Source organism: Heloderma suspectum, chromosome 2 (genome assembly GCF_057233095.1).
Source record: "Heloderma suspectum isolate Gila_16-S chromosome 2, 16-S_ref, whole genome shotgun sequence".
Lineage (NCBI taxonomy): Eukaryota > Metazoa > Chordata > Lepidosauria > Squamata > Helodermatidae > Heloderma > Heloderma suspectum.
In genome coordinates this window covers 379450011-379468945 of record NC_139459.1, presented here as the reverse complement: position 1 = coordinate 379468945, position 18935 = coordinate 379450011, and the positions used below count along the sequence as shown (strand labels likewise).

General features: G+C 45.1%; 1 protein-coding gene across 1 annotated transcript; it reads right to left on the bottom strand.

Annotated features, from left to right (window-relative positions):
* Nucleotides 1-915: 915 nt before the first annotated feature.
* Nucleotides 916-18649, bottom strand: LOC146356340 (vomeronasal type-2 receptor 26-like). Its single transcript, XM_084830060.1, has 5 exons — nt 18429-18649; nt 16183-16294; nt 13879-14007; nt 9476-9674; nt 916-1844 (listed from the first exon to the last, which is right to left on the bottom strand). The coding sequence occupies exons 1-5, from the start codon at nt 18647-18649 to the stop codon at nt 916-918; spliced, it is 1590 nt and encodes a 529-aa protein (XP_084686186.1).
* Between the last annotated feature and the right edge of the window lie 286 nt (nt 18650-18935).

Sequence of the window (18935 nt, the reverse complement as noted above, 5' to 3'; positions counted from 1 at the left end):
GAGGGAAGGGAGGGACAATCCAGCTGGATCAGAGGCCAGGTGGGAACTTTGCCTGCCTTCCTCCCAGTCTCCAAATGAAGAAACACATTTGAGTAATGTATCCAATCATCACTCAATGTTGAGGGAAGTATGTTAGGAGAGAGTCTGGTGGTCCTGGGTAAAATGGCTGGTCCCTCAGGTGATCAAGCAGAAGGATCGGAAACTCAGTCTGCAAAACTGCCCAGCCTCGTGAGCCAGGTAAGAGTCAGCAGAGACCCTGTTGGCTTCTTGTGCCTCCTGATCCCTGCTAGGCTGGAGTCTGGAGTGAGGCTCTCTGCCCCTTAGCAGTGTTGGTGATGCTGCAACAGAGGTAAGACCAGGCCACCAGTTCCTCCCCTTGAATGGCTGCAGGCTGGGACGAGTAGGGAGGTGCTTGGATGCTGACATTCGTGTCCCTGATTCAAGACTACTCTTGGTGTCCTACAGAACCTCTTAATCTCAGGGTGGACAACTCCTGGCCCTCCAGATGTTTACATTTACAACACCCATCAGCATTGCCTAGCATCACCACTGGTGATGGATGATAGGAGTTACCAGCCAAAACAACTGGAGGGTCACAACTTCCCCACCCATTTCCTAATCCATAGTTTTTATTTACATTTTTAAAAGGCACCCATAGGTCACAATGATGCATCAGTCGGTGCTCATCTAACAAAGGTCAGAGAACCATAGCTAGAGCAATGTGACCCCATGAGAAGAAGGCTAAAAAATATACTTTTTCCAGGGTTCCCCCTCCTTGCATTGAAGGCCTCCCTCTATTTTTGGATCTACCTGTAACCCATGGGAAAGGAACAGGCCCTGGACCTGTTCGATAATTCTTGTCCCTCCATCAGAACATGTGATTCTTATCCAGATGGTGGTTGGGATGGAATTCTTCTACATCTCTAGCTCTGATAAAGTTCCACCTTTAGCTTTCATTATGAGATGCTCCTTTCTATTCAGATCAGGCCTCAGTACAATAATGTAGCACTTGGGAAGAAAGATGCAGCACAGCAACCCAGCACCTGAGGCCAAGATAGAGAAGACCTGCACAGCTACCATGTATTTCCCCTTCGTGCTCAGGTAGGTGGGCACAAAGGAGACCCAAACACTGCAAAAGACCAGCATGCTGAAGGTGATCAGCTTAGCTTCATTGAAGGCCCCAGGCAGATTTCTAGCTAGGAAAGCCACCATCAAGCAGGTGGCAGCCAGGAAGCCCATGTAGCCAAGGGCAGTATAAAACATGGCGACGGATCCTTCGTCGCATTGCAGGATGATCTGCCCAGGCTGGGAGTGCATGTCAGAGTCAGGGAAGGGTGGAGCGATGGCCAGCCAGATGGAGCAGATGACAACTTGGACACTGGAACAAGAAATTACAATGGAGTTGGCAAGACTCTTCCCCAGCCATCTCTTCACCTTGTTCCCTGGCTTTGTGGACAGAAAGGCCAGCATCACGGTGATCGTTTTGGCCAACACAGATGTGACAGCCACTGAGAAGATGATGCTGAAGGCTGTTTGTCGGAAAAGGCAGGTCACTTTCCTTGGACGGCCAATGAACAGGAAGGAGGTCCAAAAGGAAAGCAGGAGGGAGACAAGGAGAATGTAGGAGAGGTTCCGGTTGTTGGCTTTGACTATTGGTGTTTCTAGGTATTTAATGAAGGTTCCTAATACAAAGGCTGTGATTAAAGACAAGAATAGTGCAAAGGAAGCCAGGATGATCCCCAAAGGTTCTCCATAGGAGAGGAAGGTGATATCCTTGGGGACACATTGATCATGGGCCTTGTTTGGATGTTGATCTTCTGGACACTTGGTGCAATGGTCTGCATCTGAAAAGAAGGAGTGACCTCAGCGTCATTAATATCAGTCATACATCCAGAACCTGCTGTTTTCTATTCCATTTGGAAGAGAGATGGGGACATGGAAGAGGTCAGGAGATAACAATGTGTAGTAGAGTGGAGGGGAAGGGGGTAGACAGAGAGAGAGAACTTCCCTGGTAGAGGACCTGCTTTCTGTTCAATAGGTTCCACCCATGGCCTCATCACCAAAAAAGAATCTCTGGTCGTTGGGGCAGGAAATCTCGATCTGAGAGACATAACTGAGCTGATGCCAGCCTGTGTATAAAATAGTCAGTACTGAGCTTGAGGGATTTTTGGGTTGACTTGGTATAAAGGTAGCATCCTGTGTTGTTCAAATATGTATTAGCAAGCATGATAAGCCAAACATTGTTCGGGAGAGTCTCTGTGTTATTCTATTTTTATCTTCACCACATCCCTGTGGGGTATGTTAGGCTAAGTGATAGAAAATGGCTAATTCCAGCAAACTCCTCTTAAGCTTCCTACATGGGGTAGGAATCCTTCATAAAGCCTTCTTATCTTACACATTCATGGAAGGTTTTGTTAAATGGTTTTAAATGAATAGAAGGGAGAATTAAAACAGAGTCAGGGAAAGTATTAGGCCGATGTAAACATTTGCCCAAGAGATGGCCCATACCTCTGTGGTCACCCACCTTCTTGAATGGAGATTGTCCCTTCCGCACATGGAGCACAAGCATAGCAGCAAGGGGGCTTTCCTTCCTGAATCTCTTTGGCATATCCAGGGTGGCAGCTCTTGACGCACCTGGAACGAGGCATGGTCTAGCAATACAGAGAAGCAGCACAAAGAAAAAAGATGTATTTGTCTCTCTAGAAGTGAATTATAGAGTTTTGAAAGGACCCAACAGACTCTGTAGTCCTAGGGACTCCAAGTGACTTCAGGCCTTTGTTTAGTGTCTCCCTAGGGTGTGAGGGGTTTGTTTTTTGTTTTGTTTTTTTGCACTATTTTTGCATGGCAGGGAAACCTCTTTGGTTTGTGTGTTTGTTTTAACTGTCACATCCCACCTTTTCTGAAGATGTGCTGAAGACACTGTACAGAAAGATGCATGGTATAATATCAAAGTAAACTAAAATACTGTCCTAGAATAACAGAAATTAGAAACAGCAGCAATAAAAGAGCAACCAGGAAAATAGTTCCTAGAATCATAGAATAGTAGGGTTGGAAGGGGCCTACAAGTCCATCGAGTCCAACCCCCTGCTCAGTGCAGGAATCCAAGTCAGAGCATACCCGACAGATGGCTGTCCAGCCTCACCTTGAATGCCTCCAGTGTGGGAGAGCCTACCACCTCCCTAGGTCATTGGTTCCATTGCCGTATTGTCACTCTGAACGCTATTACAGTTAACTGTACAGGTGATATATTAACTTGAATCATGGTTTCTGTTGTTATTGCATCATGTCGTAAGTTATGTTGTTTGTAATGGCTGTTAGTCATATACAATAAAATGTTTGTGGGAGAATGAGTGAACAGCCATAAAACAAAGCATTGAAGAGCAGCAGTAAAACATGTCAATACATCCGGACTTTGATTATTCACAATAGGAGGGGTAGAAAGATTATTTGTAGAAATGTTTACATTCCCCCAGCAGAGCTGTCATTATGGAATAGTCTATACAGTCTTCTGGAAACTGTCTTATTATGCTACCCTGGCACTGATCTTCTAATATGTGGAGATTTTAATCCTCATATAGGTGTAGGATTCAAATCTGAAGGCAGTCAAATTTCCACATACATGGAGGATATTTTTCCACGGGGCTATTGCTCACTGGATGAGACCTGAAAATCTAGTGGTCAGGAACTACCAAAGATTTTCAATAAACATCCGTTAATGGGTGTACGTGGAACTTAACTTGATAAATCTGATGGAGACTTTACATTTTTGAGCTCTAGAGGTGGGAGTGTGGTAGACTAATGCCTACTACATTATTGCCCCATGTGGCAAAGTTTCAAACTAAGGAGCAAGCTGAGAGGGATCACTTGCCATGAATCTTATCTCTGTTAAACCAAGTGTGGAATAAACCCCACCAAGAGTGGGGCATCTTGGATGGCTTGAGAATGGGACCAAGGAGACTCAAATGCTCTGAGGTCTGGGGACAAGAATAGAAGAGGACAGAATTCTTACATAGTCCTATAGATGGGGGCGGGGTTGGGGGAAGGAGGGGTAAGAGAGTTCATCCATGGTATTATTAGTGTAGAAACTGAATACAAAAGCTCCCCGTCTGTAGGACTATGTAAGAACTCTATCCTCTTATATACAGACAATATGGTCTTGTTATCCTTGCACAGATAGGGATGTGTAGCTTATTGAAAAAGCTGGGAACTAATTGTAGAACTGAATGTCTTAAAATAAAGTAAGATAAAATTAAAATTATGGTGTTTGCCAAAAGACCCCAAAGACATAAAATGTACCTCAATAATCATTGTATTGCAAAATGCTCATCATTCAAGTATTGGAGTATACATTTCTCAGAGGAGCTGTCCTGGAAGGCACAAAAACAGGCTATTATCTTGGCTGCTTCTAGATTGGCAAAAGCTTGCTATACCTTCTTTAAAATGACGGGAGGCCAATTGATGTACCCAGCAGTGAAAAGATTTGAGCAGAAGATCTTAGGACAAATTCTGCATGGCACAGAAATTTGGGGGCTGGGCAAAACAGACTACCTGGAGGTTATACAGAATAAATTTCTAAGACTTCATTTGTTTGTTTGTTTGTTTCTATACCACCCAATAGCCAAAGCATTCTTCGTGCTGAAGTCGGGCTACCATCAATGTCTCTTCGAGTGAACATGGGTATTTTCCTTTTATCTGAAATGACTGATTAACATGCCTGACCACCAATTCTCTAAATAGTGCTATCTAAAACAGAAGGGCGGGGGTGGGTGGACTTCCTTCTGTTTTAAAAACATGGCCCTTTTCTCTCTTTCACTGGCTTCCTTTCAGCTAAATAAGTCTAAGGTTAAAATGAGAGATGAGCTGTCCTCGAAATATGCTAATAAAGATGCTGGAACCATTCAGTAAACAGGATTTAGCAGGTGCTACAATCTTTACAAAGGTGAGCAATCTCTCTCTAATTATCTTAATTCCTTGACTAACTCAGAGCTAAGGAAGTTATTTATGGAATTATGCTTCCAGACTATGCCTTCAGCATATCAGGATGAGAGGTAATGTATTGGCCCAAGCCTGTAACCAAGTTACCTGTAGTGTTAGAGGGGCCTCGAGATCCATAATGCTTTGCTTAAGTTCATTATTGGTGCAATTCCCTTGCTAGTAGGCCTCTGAGCATGTGAGATGAGTCAAAGGCCAATACATTCCACAATAATGAGCCAGAAGGCCTTATCAAAATGTGCCTGAGAAGCAAAGTTTGTTTGCAGTGTTAAAGCTGCAGGTGGCTGTGCTGAGAAAGTTTTCTTCTGACGAAGCATGGCTAGTCTATGCTGGGAATGAATGCTAGGGGGCACTTGCTGCTGCCATGCTGCCTCACTGCTAACATGTATGGTATAAAACCCATTGTACCCCATGGCTCTGGGTTCAGAGAAGCTGTCTGATCCAACCATTGATCCAACCATTGTGCTGAATGTACTCAATAAACTACTCCTTGTAAGTAAACCTGGATGTGATTTATCACTCTAACCTAAGAGTTCAAAGCCCACGGCCAGGGTAATACAGGCATACAAATGTTCCGACAACCCAACACCTTTGTATATGTAGGGCTCCACAAATAGAGGATTTCATGAATGAGAGAGAGAGAGAGAGAACTGTATGCCAGTCCTAGCAAAAGATAGGTAGATTCTTTGGAATTCACACAGGAAAACAATCAGGAGGTCTCCACAGGTTTAGGGATGAACGAAAGTGACTTACCTTTCGGGGATTATGCTGATGGTGGGGGAGGGAGGTGCTCCGTCCCGCCCCCCAAAATTCTGGATGGGGGGGAGGCGCTCTGTTCCTCCCCCCCCCCCGAATCCTGGCCGGCTGGCTGTGCTCCGCAGTGATTCTGCGGAGCTGCCGGCCGGCTCCACCAACAGCCGCACATCTGGCCGCTGGCTAGCAAGGATGCAAATGGTGGCGGTCATAGCCACCGCCGTTTGCATCCCTGCAGTCAGCTGTGATAGGCTACGTAAATGTTTACGTAGCCTATCATGGCTGACTTAAAAAACAAACAAACGCGCGTACGCAAATGGTGGCGGCCATGGCCGCCGCCATTTGCGTTCCTTATTTTGGCATGTCTTAGTCTACGTAAACATTTACGTAGACTAAGACAGCGAAAATAAGGGGAACACAAATAGCATAGCATCTATGTTTACGTAAATGTTTACGTAGACTAAGACGTGCCAAAATAAGGAACGCAAATGGCGGCGGCCATGGCTGCTGCCATTTGCGTACACGCGGTTTTTTGGGTTTTTTTAAGTCAGCCGTGATAGGCTATGTAAAGATTTACGTAGCCTATCATGTTTTTTTTAAAACCTAGCCGTGATAGGCTACATAAATCTTTACATAGCCTATCACGTTTTTTGTTTTTTTTTAACTGGAGATGGCGGCGGCGGCCGGTTGGAAGACCGGCCACCGCTGCCGAACCACCGCCAGAGCCACCGCTGGAGCCGCCGCTGCCAGGAAGATCCGCCCAAGGTAAGTCTCATCCCGGAGGGGTGGGGGGGGCCGTTCCACCACCGATTTCAGGGGGCTGAATGTGCTGGCATTCGGCCTCCCCGAGATCCGAGCCGGAACTTTCATACATCCCTAGTCCTAGGAAAAGATTTCTTGCACCTCTGCTGAGAGGAATGTTTGACAGAATTTGGCTGAGCAGGTGTATAAACTACTGGTACATATGGATCCTTATGTAACTAATCAAGTCGCCTTATTTGCAGTGGTTGCTAAAAAGATGAGAGCAAGGGTCCAAAAACCTGTTGCTGTAGACTGTGCACATGATGAACTGACTGGAGTGGCTTGTTCAGTCTTGTTCTTTCTGTGATTGTCTCTCTTTTGTTGCTGTTTTGGCAAAATTGTAAGAACCTATGGTGGTTGTTGTTTATTCAGTCAGTCGCTTCCGACCCTTCGTGACTTCATGGACCAGCCCATGCCAGAGCTTCCCGTCAGCCGTCGCCACCTCCAGATCCCCCAAGCTCGAGTCGGTCACCTCCAGAATATCATCCATCCACCTTGCCCTTGGTCGGCCCCTCTTCCTTTTGCCTTCCACTTTCCCTAGCATCAGCATCTTCTCCAGGCTATCCTGTCTTCTCATGATGTGGCCAAAGTACTTCAGTTTTGCCTTTAATATCATGCCCTCAAGTGAGCAGTCTGGCTTTATTTCCTGGAGGATGGAGTGGTTTGATCTTCTGGCAGTCCAAGGCACTCTCCGAATTTTCCTCCAGCACCACAGTTCAAAAGCATCTATCTTCCTTCGCTCAGCCTTCCTTATGGTCCAGCTCTCGCAGCCATAGCTTACTACAGGGAATACCATTGCTTGAACTATGCAGACCTTTGTTGTCAGTGTGATGTCTCTGATCTTCACTATTTTATTAAGATTTATTTGTCATTGCTCTCCTCCCAAGAAGTAAACGTCCTCTGATTTCCTGGCTGCAGTCAGCGTCTGCAGTAATCTTTGCACCTAGAAAGACAAAGTATGTCACTGCCTCCACTGCCCTGTATTTGCCAGTTATCAATCAAGCTGGTTGCCATAATCTTGGTTTTTTTGAGGTTTAACTGCAACCCAGCTTTTGCACTTTCTTCTTTCACCTTCATCATAAGGTTCCTCAGCTCCTCCTTGCTTTCAGCCATCAAAATTTGATTGTCTATGGTTATATACAATCAAATCAACCGAGTGACTGACATATGTAATAAAATGTTTGGGTGAGAGTGAATGAGCAGCCATAAAACAAAGCAATGAGGAGAAGCAGTAAATCATGTCACCTGAAGGACCTAATAAATTTATTATTTTTATTATTATTATTATTATTATTATTATTATTATTATTATTTTAATGTCTTAAGTGCAGGTTTAAAGTGTGTGGGGGATTAGCCTCTTTAGGGAGGCAATGGCATAATCTCGGCACCACAACTAGAAATACCCTTCTCTTCTTTGTGTGATGTTTTTGCTCCTCAGTGGCAGAGCAGATAGAAAAGAACGTCAAGGAGGGAGAAATAGCATAAGGAGGACTGTTTCGGGTGCATGTTGTGCGATACACAAGTGAGCTATGCATTACAATGCTGGTAAAAAAATTAAAACCTCGAGTAGAGCAGCCCCAGGTGAAACAACATAAGGAGGAAGAAACAGTTAGGAAAACATGAGGTGGTTTTTAAACAGAAGATGCCATCATCTGGACTGACACCTCCCCCCACCCCCACCCCACCTATTTCTTTGGGTGATGCAGGACAATTGCACAATAAAAGCGTTATCTGGAAGCACCTTTGAAATCCAGATCAATTTATTTTATTTGTTTAGGGAGCGATCCTATGGCTACTAGTCAGTGGCTAGACAGCCATAGGATATCTGGTTTCCAGGAACCGACCTCAAAGGCCGCGCTCCGAGATTGGTTCCCAGAGAACCAACCTTCCCCCGCTTCCATGCCTCAGGCAGCACGGAACAGCCCCATGTTCCCCATTCGCAAGCGGAGTACAGAGCAGCCAAAACAGGACATTCCAGGGGGCATTACGGGGAGGGGAATATGGAAATGCCAGTACGACACATCCTATGTGTCATCCAGCAGCCTTCTCCCCTGCTCTGCCTTCTCGCAGCTAGACAGCTGAAATCGGCTGTCTAGCCACAAATGCAGGACATGAGAAGTGTGGAGGGAACGATCCCCTCCATGCTTCTCCTGCCCTGCATTGGATAGGCTGTCACCTTGGAGTTCGGAGGCACCAACCTATCTCCATAGCATTGCACCCTTAATGTATTTCATAGCCACCATTCAAGACTGGGGACTTTCCAAGGCAACGTACAATACAAAAGAGTAAAATCAACAAACGAGAAAGCCTCCTTCAATGCCAAGACTCCCAAAGCAGTATGGAGTACATATAATTTCACAGGTTCAGGGTGGAAAAAATCCCACTGTGAATCAAATCTGTGTAAATAAGAACGGATGGTTTTGAATGATTTGTGTTTCTATTGTTATCATGCCTTCTTGCCCCAAAATAATTCCCTGACATGGCTCACACAGGTTTAAAACCATACACAAAATCACAGAATACATCAAAATAAACAAATAAGTTAAGCAAAAATGAACAAGTAAACACTGAAGCATCACATCATAAAAATCCCATTGAAATGACCAAAAGGATCCTTGGACGTCTTACTTGATGCTCATGGTGGACCAAACTATCCCAGGACAATGCCACAGAACAAAATACCTTCCTGCAATTTGTTACCAGCCAAACCTCACATGGTTGTGCTACTTGGAGGGGGCCTCATAATTTATTCTAAGAGAACACATGCATGAGTCATATGGAAGATGTCCCTTGTACTACGCTCACCCTAGATTGTGCAGTGCTTCAATTGTTTCAGCACCTTGATGTGCATCCTGAAGTTGAGTGGGAACCAATGAAGTGTTTCTAAAATAGATGTGATGCTGCCTTTATGACCTGCCCCAATGCCCACCTTCAACGGTGGCCCCATCTGGCCCCTCCAAGCTTCCAGTCAGATCTCTGGAGTACTGCAGTTTAGAGTAACCTGAGACCTCCTGCAGTATTGCACTCAGAGCATGGTGGCAAGGAGAGAGTATGAGAGTCTGAGTGTGGATGGAGATCTGGATGGTTTTGCGCCTAATGCTGCTCCATCTGAACAGGATTATGGCATTCTGGAGATGTGTGTAAAGCCACACACATTATCTGCTATATAAATGCCATTGGAGAGACAGACAGGCAAGAAATAGGAAAGAATGATACAGGGAGGTCCAAGTGGCAAAGTTTGAGGAGGACCAAGACAAGCTTTGGGAGATATCAAACTGTCTCAAGGATTTGTTTGTTGGTTTGTTTGTTTGATAGATTGATAAACCACTACTTTCTGGAACTCTCCATGCAAGTAAGAGCATACCAACTGTAGAACAATGCCCACAGTTCCCAGCTTATGGAGATGATCCAAAAGACTATTGTGGTCAAGGGTATCAAAAGCCACTGAGAGTTCAAGCAAGATCAATGGGGCTGTACTAACTCTGTCACTCTCCCACAAGAGGTCAGACACCCGGGTGACCAAAGGTGATTCTGTCCCCAAAGCAGCCCTTAACCCAGACTGAAATGGGGTGAGATAATCCGTATCCTTCAAGAACATCTACAGTTGCCCAACCACCACCCTCTCAAGCACCTTACCCAGAATGGGGGTATTAGTGACTGGGTGGTCATTCATATAAACCTCCAGGGAGGGTTTTCTCAGCAGGGACACCACCACCTCCTTCAAAGTGGCAGGCACCACTCCATCATGCAAAGACACATTCACCACTTCTTAGATCTACTCCACCAGACCCTCCTTGCTAGCTCAAATAAGGTAATTGTGCATAGAATTGTACTGGAAGTCTCACATGTAATATTCAACATATTATTAGAATATAACACATCAGCAAGGTGACACAAATAATTTCCCCTACCCCGTTAAAATGCCTGGGCAGCACAATGGCTTCTGGTTTCATGGTGAGCTTTATGTCTGTGAATGCCTGTCTATGTATACTTCCAATTTTCACTCTACCCTTAAGGTAATTGCAATATAGCACCCAATTCACGATATCAAAGTCAGGTTCCAGCTCCCCATTCTCATCCAAATACAGTCCCTCCATGGAAGTGTTAGAAAGCCGTCCTTCTCTTAAGAAAGCATGAAACTAGAACAAGAGAGAAAACAAACAGCATTTAGGAAACATGGAAGCAGATTCAATACCTTAGTCGTTCTCACTTCGAGTTCTAATCCTCTACAAAATGGGGCCAATGAGGAAGGCCTGGCATGCTATGGTCCATGGGGTCACGAAGAGTCAGACATGACTTAACGACTGAACAACAACAGCACATCCCATCTGAACTCAGAGTGGATGACAGTCTTTTTCTTTTTCAGTCACAGCTGAGATACCTTCTTGGGGGGGGGGATCTATATTTATTTTATTTTTTATAAGTGAAATAAACAATACCAACAACATAGTCAAAATCTACAGTTTCCAAGATTACAGTATTCTGGGGAAGAAAAGGAAAAAAGGAGGAAAGCAAAAGAAGAAGAGAAAGAAAGAAAGAAAGAAAGAAAGAAAGAAAGAAAGAAAGAAAGAAAGGGGGGGAGATTATATCTAAGCTTCAGTGAAGGCAAACCAAATATCCAAATATAAGTCCAATTTCAAATCATACCTAAACAGCACTCTTCCAAACATTGCAAATATTATCAAATCTTCAGTCCACTGCTCCATCAACTGTGAGCCTTGTCTTTCCATGTTATAACCTCAGTCTCATAGCAAATAAATGGGAGCAAACCATCCATTTCCATTAACCATATATTACCATTCCATTGACACATATTAGTAAACATTAAAAGTTTAACCAACAAGAAATAATAATAATCATAATCCCACAATAATGATAGCAATACTAATATTACTGATAATTTAAAAAAAAGGAGGAAAAGAAGAAATTTAAGAGAAGGTTAAAAAATAATAAGTAAAAATAAAAAATAAAAACAAACCATTTTTTATTTAAGTAATATCATATCTAAAAAATGTATTTAAATGTGTACATTCACATACACACATACAATATAACACACAAAGGAGAAAGAAAACAAAAATATGCAAACATCTGGCAAACTTCCCAGACATCCTATCAGCTAAACCCCGAACAAGACTTCAGAGGAACAGTAAAAATGGCTAAATTCCAACTCAAGAGGCTGGGAAAGTTGGCTGCCTTGTTTTAATGTTAACACCAAGGAGAAATGATTCAGCCGCATCAGGATTTAAGATCTTTTTTCATTAGGCCTTCAGAAAGAATGCAAAATGTAGCAGGATATTTAATATGCTATTGCAGGTTATTTTGCTTTTCCAAACTTCTCGCCTTGGTGAATTGCCTTCTTCTGTCAGCAATTTCTTTAGTATAATCAGGAAAGAGCATAATCTTGTCATTTGCTGATCCCCAGCACAGCTCACCCCGTTCTCATGCCAGATGCAGAAGATAATTTTTTGTAGAAACTTGTGAAAACTGCACAACAACAGTCCCAGAAGGCCCTTTAGTGCCATGTATTGAGCCAGGGATACAATATGCATGCTCAATAGCCAATAAAAAATCAGATGGCAAAACCAATAACTCATGCCAAAGTTTATCCACAAATTCAGCCAATCATACATCAGCAGCCAAGTCTTTAATGCCCATAATACAAAGGTTCGCTCTGTGTGTAGATGCCTCCAATTGGGAAATTCGAGCAGACAAAGTATTGTTCAAAGCTTGCATAGCAGATTCATGAGCAATATCTGATCTTCCTGGCAGCGGCGGCTCCAGCAGCAGTTTGGCAGCGGTTCGGTAGCGGCAGCTGCGGCAGCCAGTCTTCCGACTGGCTGCCACCACTGCCATTTCCAGTTAAAAAAAAAAAAGTGATAAGCTACGTAAAGATTTACGTAGACTATCATGGCTAGATTTTTAAAAAACACTGTGATAGGCTACGTAAATGTTTACGTAGCCTATCACGGCTGATTGAAAAGAAAAAAAAACATGCGTATGCAAATGGCGGCGCCCATAGGCGCTGTCATTTGCGTTCCTTAATTTGGCACATCTTAGTCTACGTAAACATTTACGTAGACTAAGACGGCAAAAATAAGGGGAACGCAAATAGCGTAGCATCTACGTTAATCGTTACATGATAGGCTACGTTAATCGTTACGTAGCCTATCACAGGGGTGTTTGTTTGTTTTTTTACTTTTCTTGTAATGGCAGCGGCGGCGGCAGCCTGCCGAAGACCTGCCAAACTGCCACCGGGACCCACCACCGGGAGCGACAGTCGTAAAAGGTAAGTCCCATCACAGGGGGCGTGGGGGGGCGGAGAATTTCTCCCCGAACAACCTTCGGAGGACCGAATGCGTTGGCACTCGGCCCCCCAAAGTTTCAGGGAGAAATTCTCCCCCATCCCTAGTCCTCATCTGGTCTGAGCAGAAGCTTATTTGTCACAAAATGCTTGCCTGAAAAGAAAACATAGGAACATAAGAATATAAGAAGAGCCATGTTGGATCAGACCAAGGACCATTGAGTCCAGCATTCTGCTCACACACTGGTCAACCAGCTGTTGAACAGGAACCGACAAGCAGGGCATGAGCGCAACAGCACCCTCCCACCTATGTTCCCCAGAAAGTGGTGCAAACAGCCTCACTGCCTCTGGTACTGGAGGTAGCACGTAGCCATCAGGACTAGTAGCCATAAATAGCCTTTTCCTCCAGGAATATGTCTAAACCTCTTTCTAAGCCATCCAAATTGGTGGCCATCACTACATGCTGTGGTAGCGAATTCCATAGTTTCACTATGTGCTCTGTAGAGAAGTTCTTCCATTTCTCTGTCCTGAATCTCCCACCAATCAGCTTCATAGCATGACCCTGGGTTCTAGCATTTTGAGAGAGGGAGAAAAATGTCTCCCTGGCCACTTCATCTGATTCACCATGCATAAACTTGTAGACCTCTATCATATCTCCATTGCCCTGCTTTTTTCCAAGCTAAAGTGTCGAGTATGCCTGATAGTTGGAAGGCAATTCCTCCAGTTGGGAGACAACACACTCAAAGGCCCTCCTCCTGGTGGTTTCCAAGCAGATATCCAACCCAAGTGGGCCCCTCCGGAGGGCCTCTGCCTAAGACAGCAGTGATGGAGCAGGATGATGAGGAAAAAGGCATGTCCTCAAGTGTCCTGGTCCCAAGTTGTTCTTGGCTTTACATACCTTCATCAAACCTCAATCCAGGCCTGGTATCAAATAGGCACGAGTGCAATGCTTTCAGCCAAAGGGTTACATGCTGCTATGGAGCAGCACATGACAACAGTCAGGCAGTCACACTCTGCACTGCCTGTACCTTCTGGACTGGTCTCAGGGGTATCCTCACATACAGCTGGCAGCCCAGGTTTGAAGTCACCGATATCAGTACCACTGTGGCCAAGCTGTACCCATCTAGGAGTGGCTGCTGCTGGAAAAGCAGACAAAGCTGTAAAAGGCACCACGAGCAACTGAGGTCACTGAGAACTCCAGCAACAACCATGGATCTAGGAGTGCCACAGACTATGAGCCTGGTCCTACATACGGAATGCAGCCCACCTAGAACAGGATACCAAGCTATCTCTCAGAAACAGAAACCACTCACCAATGCACTAGGAATGATTATGGGCACATTACATCTCCACACCACATCTTCCAGCACTATGGTGGTGTTGCAAAATAAAAATGCAATACCTGCCATGACTGCAGCTCTTGATGTTTCAGCCTATCCCATCCACCCACCACCACCATCATCTGCTTCGGTCGGGATAAATATGCAGCATTTAAAGCATGGGCCACTGCTTGAACACTGTTGTAGGCACTGAAGCTGTCTTGGGACAGGGCCCTCTCAACCTCCTCCAGGGGCAGAGTCCTCAGTTTCTCTTTCTCTGTGCATCTTTTCCAGCTTCTCTTGGAAAACACATGGTTTGAAGATAAACAGTCAAACGATACATCCCAAAACAGATACAGAGAAGAGGAAAATGGTTGATAGTAATCATATTTTGTCCTTTTTTGTGTATTCACTTTGAAGGTCCAAGAACCATGGATGAACTTGAAGATAGCATGATCAACAAACAAGTTGAAGTCAATGTCTGGAAAAGTTGTTGTGATCCAGACTTTTGCTCCATTTTCTTTCTTTGCAAGCATTCTTTGCATATTGATAACTGGTTGAAATACATATTGAACATCTGCATACAATACAACTACATTGACTCGTCCCCAGACAACTGATAGTTCAGTCTCATGTCTGATTCTTACGTGTAGTCTTTGTGAGAAGGCAACACAAATTCCACTCCTAGTCAATAGGGGTGTCATGGCTCTCATGAACCTGTCTCCATTGTCATTGTCTGGAGCAAAGAGACCGATCCATGTCCATCCAAAGAACAGAAGCAGTTGGACGATGCCCTGATACTGGGTTTCTTCCCTTGGGCCCATACGGTGGATGAAAGGGAACTGACTTCTATCATTAAGAACATGAGTAGCAACACCATAACTGATCTAGTGAGGAAAGGAAGAAACTAGTAGTTTGCACTGATTTATTTTCAGAGTTGTATTAACCTGAAAACATTAATCTCTAACACAATGGGGGTGGAGTTCTAAAATATCCAAAGGATCCTTTGTGGTGCTTCCATTCTTTGTGTCATTTGCTCAAAGAGGTACAGTGGGGTCCTTGACAGTGGGGGGACAGGAGGCATAAGCAACCTTACCCCATATAAAGTCCCACCCCAAAGGCAACGCTTTTCTTTTCCCCTAAGGAGTGAATGGAAACCTTTCAGGTATTCCAAGTACCATAGAGTAGGGGTGTACGAACCCCACTCACTGATCCACCTGGGGGGTGCGTGGGGGTGTTCCATTCCTCCCCCCAGAATCCTCCCCGGCCGGCTCCACTCCACGGTGAGTCTGCGGAGCCACCAGCTGGGCCCAGCTGCAGCAGGACTTCCGTCCGCTGCCCTGCTGGTTTGCGGACAGAAATGGCATCCGGCGTAGCAGACGCCATATGCGTCCCTGGTCTTTTCGTGACAGGCTGCTTAAATATTTACATAGCCTATCATGAAAAGACCAGGGATGCAAATGGCGTCCTCTACACCGGACGCCATTTGCATCAGCACACCAGCAGTGGACGCAAGGACTCAGTGGACAGACCCGGACCCGTCCGGTGCCAGGTAGGGTCTGTCCAGGACCAAGTTCATGGGGTGGCCAGGGAGAATGGTCCATTCTCCACAGACTCTGGGAGGGGCGGATTCTAAAGAATCCGGCCACATTGGAGTCCATGGTGGAATTCTCCGCTATTTCCCAGTTGAACTGGGCTCCACTCAGCCCTCCAAAGAACTGCTTGGCCCACTTTCCAGAGCCCAATTTCAACGACCAGATAGGCATCCACCACAATTGCCAGAGGAGACGTATATGGCCTGCAGGCTGCCTCTTGCCCACCCCTGCTTAGCAACACCCCTGCTTTAGTGTCCTCATGTGGCTTGTGCCGACTTCGCTGTGTTCAGGTGCTGGCTTTGCTTCACTTCCATTCAATCACAGCCAAAAAGAGAGAAGCAGGAATGGACAGGGTTGGGGGCTGGGCCCCGCTGAGCCCATGAGGTCTCGGCAACCCCCCCCCCCCCAATGCTGATACCTGATTATGGTCCTCCTTCAGCCGCACATTCTGCTGCCTTGGCTCCCATTCAACAGTGTCTCCACAGTCACTACTCACCTCCAATATACACTCCAGAGGACCTGCTTCCCCACTGAGCAGAGATGCTTTGGAATGGAGTCCAAGCTGAGCCAGAGGCCAGCTCCCATTGAAATGCAGCTGGCCTCCCCTCCCCTCCCCATTCATACCTGTGGGATCTTGTAGATGCCTGACATGACTGAAATCAGGATGGAGAGGTCCGATTCAACCCCTTCAACAAGGACCAGCGGGTTATTCCTTCTCCCACAGTTGTAATTCGGAAGATTGCTTTCCCCACCCGCAAGCAGGTGTAGCATGGCATAGGAAGTGGTTCTTCCATAATAATGGCTCTCATAGATGTTGTAGCCCAAGGTGATGTTGGGCAAGAGCCTGGGATTCTGATTGATCTCCTGGATGGCAAACAAGAAGGACAAGCTGTGCCAGTACCTCAGACGTACACGACTGGAAAACAATAATAAAAATTAAAATATATGTGTCACACCATCATCCTTCATGCAAAGAAAACAAAATGTCACTTTCTTTCTTTTTTAAATCTATAGCCCTTTTTATGGGCTATAGATTCATCTAAATTGCATGAAAAAATGTCCCTATTTTTTCACATGATAGGCTACGTAAATAGCTACGTAAAGACAGACACCTAGCCTACCGCAAGAAGGCACAGGGATGCAAATGGCGTGGCGGATGCCATTTGCATCCGGATCACTTCCTGTTCCTCATCCGCAGTGATACAGATGGCAATGGCAGCCATATCACTTGTGGAATGGAGCCACCAGCGAGGATGATTCGGCTCCACAACAATCCAGCGGGAGGCAAAGGTGAGTGGGAACGTTCTGCCATGGACTCCGGAGGCCGAATTCCCTGGAATTCGGCCTCATTGGAGTCCATGGCAGAATTCTCCGCCATCCCTAATTCCAGGACAACAATTATCTCAGCAGTCTCTAAACACAGACACAAAGGGCAAAATGGCTCCTTATTATGAGGAACTCTTTAAACGCTCCTTCCAAAATCTCCTTCTGACACTGGCTACAGAAAAGTTCAAATGAGCATCATCAAGTTGCAAGGAATGCAGCCCATAAGTTCTGGGGCTCATTTATTCATCTCTAGAAGTGGCTTTGAAGTCGTGACCCTGGCCTTGATTTTGTGTTATTAGATGTTGACACGTTGTAACTTCCTGGTTGCCACTGGTTTGGTTGTGAACTGTAGAATATCAAGCTGCCCATTTCAAAAAAACCATGACATTCATTAAACGAAAAGATTGCTGTGCCAGAATCACAGTGTCGAGTGTATAGTGATGTTTATATGTGTTTGCTGGGTTAAACAGAATGCAAGTGAGCTCAGGTGAATTGTTTGGCAGAAAGTGAGGGAAAGGTGGAAGGGGCTTGTGTGTGAGGGGAGACCGAGGTTATATAAGGCAGGAGCAGATGGTTGGTTGGTACGATGGGGTTTGGAGACAGGCCTTCGGGATGGAGGAAGCTAAGTCCAGATAGTGGGGTTGTAGGAATGAGAGTTAGAAGGGGCAGGAAAAGGCAGAGAACTGCATGATTAATTATAAGATATAACATCTCTTGTATTAAATAAACTTTAAATGGTTTGTTTTAAATGATAAAACCCCACATCCTGTACATCTTTCTGTGCTACCGATAGCATTCATATTTCCTGGGTACTTCTCGTGGTTGGGTAAAGGGAACCAACTAGGCATATTGGGTGTCACTTGTACCTGGTGAATTTGGGGACTGAAGCTTGTGGGACAGTGAGGACAGCTGTCCCAAAGCAGAGGCAGACAGACCTGAGGGAGGGTTACATCACACCTGCGGTTTACACACCAGTATAAAAGACCACAGACCTTTCAATTGCGAGAAATCAATCAGTTTATTGATACTTAATCCCAAAAAATATTATGACCTTCATACGGAAAATAATATTATTAACTTGAAGACAGTCAACGTAACATTAATATTTATTAGATATTGGATCTTTTATTTCTCTTGGTTGACACTATGCAAGGAAACCCTTATTATCCAATCATGGGCAATCACACTTAAATGTTGCCTTCATGTTAACGGAGCTCCCAATCCTCCTTCAAAAGACACAAGAGGGAAAAGCAGGGAGAGTGATTTACCAGGGATGGTCTCCCAAAAATGGGGATAATTGGATTGCAGGTGGGGAGCAAAGAAATGGTCATGACTTACCAATCACGCCTGTTTAAAGGGGACTCTGAAAAGATGTATGGGTCGTGATATTCAAACATTTGTGAAGATATGACTCCACTAATGAGGATGTCTCCAGGCCGGTAGTAATTCGATGCTCCCTTTTGATGTCTCATCAGATTTGGGGGACACGTTAAACTCTGCATCTCACAGGCTGCAGGAGGCAGCAGCAGGAGCACCAGCAGCAGAAGCAGTGATATCATTTTGGGTTTCCCTGCTAAACCGCCATTGGGACCCTCCTCTCACCTCCTAAGCCAGCTGGTCAGAAGAAGGCACAAATCTCATGCAAGGCCGAGGCTGCTGAGTCTCTCCAAATACAGCGAGTGCCGAGCAGAAGGAGAGTTCTGTTCAACTACACCACAAGCACAGTCATCCCAGCCTGCCCGAGATCTCAGCCCAAGCTCTCCGTAGCACATGAGATATTATATGCACCAGGTTATTTTCAGGCATAGTGCTAGAAGTTACATTATGCTATGTTTGATTTTGATG